Source organism: Propithecus coquereli, unplaced genomic scaffold (assembly GCF_000956105.1).
Source record: "Propithecus coquereli isolate 6110/MARCELLA unplaced genomic scaffold, Pcoq_1.0 Scaffold243, whole genome shotgun sequence".
NCBI lineage: Eukaryota > Metazoa > Chordata > Mammalia > Primates > Indriidae > Propithecus > Propithecus coquereli.
In genome coordinates, this window is record NW_012147986.1 from 4,841,969 (window position 1) to 4,849,805 (window position 7,837).

Here is a 7,837-nt window from a genome sequence, read left to right on the forward strand (position 1 = left end):
TTCCATTTCTTTCTTTTTATTCTGAGAAACTTAAAAATCATCTAAAAGAGTTCAGACCTCAAGTTGTTTTTACTTTTAGTCCTAACAGTTCAATGGCAGCTTGTTGTATATGTATTAATAGCAATGTTTTAAGAGCCAGAGACCCACTGTTTTGGAATCTCTTTATATTCCTTTTTTCCTAAATGAGAGAAATAGGTAAGTTTTAATAAAGGGAGATGTTTTATGTTTCTCCCTGTGAAAGGGTGATGAATGAATAAGTAACCTCTATTTCTATTAGTATTGCTCTTATATTAACATGTCCAGTTGAAAATACTAAAATTTACTATAGCAGCATGAGCTCTCTAAAAGCAAATTCTTAATCATTTTATAAGATTAATAAAATTCTTGAAATCACTTGTTAAACTGAGTTTCCATCCAAATTTCACATTTATCCCTGAGAATATTCAGTGCATTGATCCAGGTAAGGTCTCAGCAGTTTAATTTGGTGGTTTTTTGGTAAGTATTCCATCAGTGCCTTATTACGTATTTTTATATTTCATAAACTCAAAAGATTTAAATGTTTACTGCCTTGCTTAAATTTTAGGTAACAGTGTATATGACTTTAAGATTCTTTATTGTAGTACCTTGTCTGTTACAATTTAAATTAAATATGTAGGCATGTTCAGCTATTAAAACAGGTAGTTTCCCCAAAGATGTCCTTCCAAAGAGTGGAAAAATAACATGAGTTTCAACTTGGCAAAACATGTGAAAAAGGGTATCTCTGAGTCACAAGATGAGTCAAGAGGGTGAGGTTTGTTTGTTTTTCCTGGTCCATCTGTTTTGAGGGAGTATGATCCTAAGCAGTAGGAAGAAAAATCTTTAATGGAAGGTGGCACCAAAAGTTAGTTGGAATTTGTTCTTCAATATTTTAACTGGTGCTAAGTGCAGATCATCGTTGAATATACTGAAACATTAAATGGTTCTAACGAGATGGGTTTGATCTTTTTTAGAGAGCTGTGCCTAATTTGTAGGAGATTGCTAAGTACCGATATTTCAAGAATTAAAACCCTATTTTATGCTTTAATATCCTGCAACACATCCAAGTGGAAGTGTTTGAATAACTGCTTCTCTGGTGACAGTAACAACCAAATGAGTCACTTCATTTGATACCTAAAAGAACTATTTTTTACCATTTGTTTTTGAAAGCTAGCTTTCTTAGATCTTGCCTTGAAAAAATATTCATGGCATTGCTTTTCAAGCTAGCCATTTTTAACTATTCTAGATATTTAGGTATGAACCCCTAGTTAATCAGCCTCAACTAGATGGTAAATACTGAGTTTGTCTTTCTCATTGTAATCCTAGTTTAAAGGAAGGTGGGAGAGAGGAGGAGGAAATAAATGGGTGGTTGGAGAACAGCCACTGCCTCTTTACATACTGCACTGGCTTCTTAAAGGAGCTCCCGGTCAGTTAAGCTGCATGGGGTATGTGGGAATGGTGATGAATGGAAAGATTAAATAGATAGAGCTCCTTCCCTCCAAGTCATACCTCTAAGGGCTTTTTAAGAAACCATTTATTGCCAAGGTAAGGTATGATTACTGACATAATTGCTTTGCCTTTGATGAAGGTTTTAACTAATCCTGGACAGGTATCAATTACTTTATGATATTTCATAAGCTGTTTAAAGCAAATACATTTTACATATTGCTTTAAGGGCTTTTGCCAGAGAGTGAGGTAATGATACAACCATACAGTGTATTAACAGCCCCCTTTCTTTAATCAGAGAAAATTTGGTAGGAGTCTCATAAATGGAGAGTTAGGCAAGGCCATTCCAGTAGAGGGTTTATAAGGAAATGTGGAGGTTTAAAATTTATACTATAACAGAATTGTACCAAGAATATTGTAGCTAAAGAAAAGGAAATGGGGAAAGAGATAAGATGGAAATTTATATTGAGGCTAAATATTGTCAGTGGCTTTAGGCTTTTTATGCTGTTTACATTAGGAAACCACTAGAAGATTTAAAGCACAGGAGCTAGCAATTTGACTGAATTTGCCTTTTAGAAAGATTGCTGTCTGCAGTGTAAAGAAGGATGGATTGAACGAAATATGTTTATTTGATGATTTATGATTTCTCTATATTCTCCAGTGTTAATATTCCTTATTCGTTCATCAAGACTGGAATGCTGTCTTCCAAATTAGAGGGTTTTACTAAGTTACTGAAACATAATGTTTCAAGTGCCTCAATTTCAGTCTCTTAATAGACAACTTTCTGAACTATTTTACATGTCCCAGCTTCAATAAATATAGTCTAGTAAATACTTTCTGTAAATATTATGGTACTACATTTCTGCCTTCCATCTTTCCATCAATAATACAGTCTATGTCTTTCCTGGTCCACTTCTAATATACCTTAGTGATCTTACTATATTCAGTTTCCCCATCACTTTTCTGGTGTGGTTGTAAACTAAGGCAAAACTAAAGATTACAAGAAGAAAATAGTTAACTAATCCTTGGTATGTATGTAAAATTAAAGCAAGCACGGAGAAGGGTAGCTTTCAACAAAATCTGTGAACTTTAAAAAACTATTCTGAATGGTTTACTGATGTCTGGTTAGATAAGTAGAGTTTTACTTTAAATATTGATGGGGTTTTAATCTGTAAGTTTTAAATCTGAAAAACTTATAATTAATACTCACTGAAAATATTTAGGCTTCACTATCTAGGTTTGTGTAAATACACTGTATGAGGTTTGCGCAATGACGGAATTGCCAGATGACGCATTTCTTAGGACATATCCCTGTTGTTAAGCACTACTTGACTGTATGTGTATTTTACCATTTGCAGCAGTATTTAAGATGATTTTTTCATTAAACCAATGTAAGGGCATTTCTGATATAAGACAATATATGTGTTCCTAAAAACTTCACATGCTGCAAAATCGCATATCTGGAGAAAATATGGATAGGGTAGAACACTCAAATTATGCAGCTTTGTAACAGAGTACTGACATAAATAATAATGATCTTAAAAATACAAATACAAATTAACTCTGGCATTTGTATTAAACACTATAGCCCATCATTTATGAGCCTTAACCTGGGACTTGTTTTTCCTATTTTGAGATACAGGTTCTTAAAGTTACTTGCTTCAGTAGAAACTAATTTTGTAAAAGTCAATAATGAGCTGATGTGTAGCCACCTTTATTAATAGTTTTGGGGGGGTTAGGGGGAGGGTTAAAACAAGAAAAATTGTCTTTACAGCTTCTTCATCTGCACCCTTAGTTTTCACCAGTTAACATAATGTTGGAAAGTCTCCAGGTTCTTGAAGCCACTAAACTTGCTCTTGTTTTCTCTAAAGGGAGGCAGTCATTGTTTTGCCACTTTCTCTTGAGGTCTTCGTATATTAAGACTTTCTTTTTAATTGAGAAACTTGTCCCTGATCCCTTTATAACATACTGGGAAAAATCCCAATGAACCAATGAAATTTCTATGCTGTACTGACATCACTCTCCTCTATCAGTTACGTATGTGCTAATTCACATTACAGCACCATCTTGTAGTTGGTCAGTTTTTACTTTAATGGTGCAGATAATTATAGTTCTGTTTCATTTTAGCATAATATTTTTATAGTTTAAAAACATACTTTAATTTTTGAATTCTTACAATGAGGATGCTATATATTTAAGCTGTCAAAACAGCTTTTTTGCAGTCTTGTTGTTAATATTGTGGGCCATGATACATATATATTCATGGGCAGTGTAACATTTGCCTTGTTAATTTTCTTTTAAAAAGTTGGTGGTTGTATTTAATTTTTAAAATATATTTGTACCTGTTATTTCTGTTAAACCGTGATCAGAATTATGTGAATTAGTCTGATATTTTAGAAGAATGAAAATGATATGAGGAAAATGATTTAAATGTTTTTTAAGAATGCATATGATAAAAGAGGATACTGAATTTTTATAGAGTACTTACAAAGTAATACAAACATTTCTTAAATTGTTACTTTTTTTCTCTTTTAAAGTGTTGAAAAGTGGATTTTGTTAGCTTTTCTGTTTTTGTTTTTGGATAAGAGAAGTTAAGGCCGGGCACGGTGGCTCACGCCTGTAATCCTAGCTCTCTGGGAGGCCAAGGCAGGCGGATTGTTTGAGCTCAGGAGTTCGAAACCAGCCTGAGCAAGAGCGAGACCCTGTCTCTACTAAAAATAGAAAGAAATTAATTGGACAACTAAAAATATATAGAAAAAATTAGCCGGGCATGGTGGCGCATGCCTGTAGTCCCAGCTACTCGGGGGGCTGAGGCAGGAGGATCGCTTGAGCCCAGGAGTTTGAGGTTGCTGTGAGCTAGGATGACGCCACGGCACTCTAGCCTGGGCAACACAGTGAGACTCTGTCTCAAAAAAAAAAAAAAAAAAAAAAAAAGTGAAAGCTGTGTTTTATTTGCTCATACTTGCAAAGAGTATCACAGGAAGAATATTGAAGAAGCTGGCAGCATTGCCTCCAAAGAAGGGAGTTGGATGTCTTAGGGTGGGATGGGAAGGACATTTTGAATTTTGAATACTCTTTGGTTTTGAGCCATTTACTTTAGAAATAAAGTCAATTAAAATTTAAAAAGAAAAATGAAAATAAAAGTGCTTTGGTGTACAGAACAGAGGTTAATGTAGTTTGTCTAAGCTGACAATGATCAGCTTAGCGTTGTCAGTCCTGGAATAAGTTGTGTGACCTCTGTGATCAGCTTAGCATTGTCAATCCTAGAATATTTTGGGACTCAGCATACAGTGGGCTGTATGTAATGGCGGGTGCAAACAAAAAGAAAGGTAAACAAATAAAAATATTTATTATATATTTTCTCTATTAGAAATTAGTCAACAGTATATATAACTCTTTTAATCAAATTGGAAATTAAACCATTGGATAGCTGGGTTTTTTTTCCCTAAAACTATCATAAAATCATTTTTAAAAATCTTGCTACTTTTTTTGTTTGCTTCTAGTTGATGCGGATGAGATTAAAAGGTTAGGAAAGAGATTTAAGAAGCTCGATTTGGACAATTCTGGTTCTTTGAGTGTGGAAGAGTTCATGTCTCTGCCTGAGTTACAACAGAATCCTTTAGTACAGCGAGTAATAGATATATTCGACACAGATGGGAATGGAGAAGTAGACTTCAAAGGTAAGAAAGTAGTTGTGTTTTTTGTTTTTAATCACAAAAAGTTAACCTGTGTGTAGTCTTATAGCTCTAAGCACAAAAATGTTTGAAAATTTTAGTTTTTTCTTACTGTCTTTATATGCTTTGTGATCTTATAATAATAGATTATGTTGAAACCTCAAAATGTGTGATATGATTAAATATTTCCATTGTTTTTAGAAAATTCATCTCACTTTAAGGCAATTTATACAACATGAGAAGCTGCATTATAGTATAGTGTACTTAGTATAGAAGTATACTTCTATACTATACTATATACTATATATATATATACACACACACATACTATACTGACCTATACTAAGTCAGCAGTAAAAAATAAACTGTAGTAGTAAGGATGTGTGCACATTATCATAGAATAGGATTAATTTAGTTAATCTAGATTTTATAAAGACAATAGTGCTATTGCTAATATTAACATGTTACATAATTTTGTATTTGATTCTATACTTACAAGTAAATAAACATTTTATCAGGGAATTGTCAGCAGATGTTATTTTAGTTTGGGGAACTGAATTATAAGTGAAGGGGTCTAAAACTGATGATTTAGTGCTTAGTAGACAATGAAGAAAAATGATCATTTGTCATAAAACTTCTAACGATGTATTTAAGTGATTCTGAGTTTTGAAACACATCCAAAATTATTGTGTTGTGTCAAAACAATTTATAGTGTTTTTTAAGTCCCTTTTTATAGTCATATTCTAAGATGAAAGAGTTAAATAGCTTAAAGAATATGTTTTTGAGTGTTACACTTTGTGGTACTTGATGAATATTTGTTCAAATTGATTAACCTTAGAGAACTCCAACTTCAAATAAGAAAAAAATACATAGAACCTCATTTATTGAGATTTCAAATTTGGCATTTTCATTTTTAAACACTCCTAGTATATTTTGTTTTGCAGCAAGGAAATATCCTTTTGTGGGTATGTAAGTTAAATATTATCTTTCTTTGTAAAAAGTTGAAAGTTCTGATTTGTAAACATTTTTAACTCTTACTCAGAATTCATTGAGGGAGTCTCTCAGTTCAGTGTCAAAGGAGACAAGGAGCAGAAGTTGAGGTGTAAGTATTTTTCTTCCCTGGCTTCCTTTTTCCTCTTACATCCCTAACATTCCATACTGCATTATAAAATTCTTCTAAAATATTCTTAAAGATGTCTTTTATTCTAGACCGTTATTCTTAGACGTAACAGAAATTTTACATGCTGGTGAAAAATCCTTTTAGGACACTTGCAACTAGTATATTTGAATAATGTGTCATTGTTGCTTTTAGTTGGATAGAAGAAAAGCAGAATTTCCTTTTACTGAAAACAGTCATATAAACTACATATGTAACTTGGCTAAGAGATTTTATGATGAAAGTGGAAAGAAATTTTCTAAAGAACCTGAGAGGTTGGAACTGTTATTATCCTCAATTTTATCTGTACAAAAACTGAAGCTTAGCAAAATTAAGTAACCTACCCTAGGCTATAGTAAATATCCCAGGCAATCTTGACTCTATAGCCCATACTCTTAACTCTTTGCAAATATTCACCTGTGATTATTGCCTTATAATTCCCATTGATTTTTCTTCCTCTTTTTTTTAGTTGCTTTTCGTATCTATGACATGGATAAAGATGGCTATATTTCCAATGGGGAACTCTTCCAGGTGTTGAAGATGATGGTGGGGAACAATCTGAAAGATACACAGTTACAGCAAATTGTAGACAAAACCATAATAAATGCAGATAAGGATGGAGATGGAAGAATATCCTTTGAAGAATTCTGTGCTGTAAGTATAAAAGCTGGTTCTTTCATTAGTTACATTTTAATAACATGTTTTAAAAACCACTTAATAGAGAATTGCTTAGCGGTATTTTGTCCTAAAAATTTATGTATTCGATTTTGCCTAATTGTCCCATATTCAAAGTTATGAAGTGTGTTCTTTGTTGTAAATGTTAGTAATTAACAGTTATTATTTTTAAGAATTAGTATTCTTAGTAATCTACTCTGATCAAATGCCACAAGAATGGTACTAGTAACTTATTGTTGGTAACCCCCAAATTACAACTAGGTCATATTCTTAAAGTTCATTTAAAAACAAACATGTTTAGAAATACTTCTGTGGGAAATACATGTTCATGGATTTCGGGTGGGAATATCAGAAACTTGGCTTCATAGGGACAACAGAAATGGAGAGTGTCTGTCTGTCCTAAACTCACCTGCTAGGCAGTATAAGTCATGATTTTTCTCCCATTCCTTTTCCAAGCTTATTGATAGGTACTTCTTGTGTTCTGGGGCAAGGGCCCAGGTAGGGATGGGGGGCCCTAGAATACTAACTCTAAATGGAAACTGGGACATCAACACGTGGCTTCCCAGTTGACTGCCTTTCTTCACGAGTCCCAGGGATTTGCTACCACCTGTTACTTCCAAACAGGAGTACAACCACTTAGCTTCTCTTCTCACTTTCTGCTTTTAAAGCAAAGATAGTAGCTTTTTGATGGGTTATAAGGATTTTTAACTGCAGTCGAGAAACACTAGAGAATACTGGAGCATCCAGAGTAGAGGCAAAAATTTAAGTTTTAATTTTTTCAGTCAGTCGTGATTGGATACTTCTATGGAAAAGTTTCCCTCCCTCTCTTTTCTTTTCTTTTCTTTTCTTTTCTTTTCTTTTCTTTTCTTTT

At 33.3% G+C, this 7,837-nt stretch overlaps 1 protein-coding gene across 1 annotated transcript in view; it reads left to right on the plus strand.

Moving 5' to 3' along the window:
- Positions 1–7,837, plus strand: part of PPP3R1 (protein phosphatase 3, regulatory subunit B, alpha) — a 70,556-nt gene that overhangs the window by 56,387 nt on the left and 6,332 nt on the right. Inside the window, exons 3-5 of the mRNA XM_012646501.1 lie at positions 4,965–5,141; positions 6,178–6,237; positions 6,761–6,945. Of these exons, the coding sequence (XP_012501955.1) occupies positions 4,965–5,141; positions 6,178–6,237; positions 6,761–6,945 (422 nt within the window). The remainder of the gene's footprint in view (positions 1–4,964; positions 5,142–6,177; positions 6,238–6,760; positions 6,946–7,837) is intronic.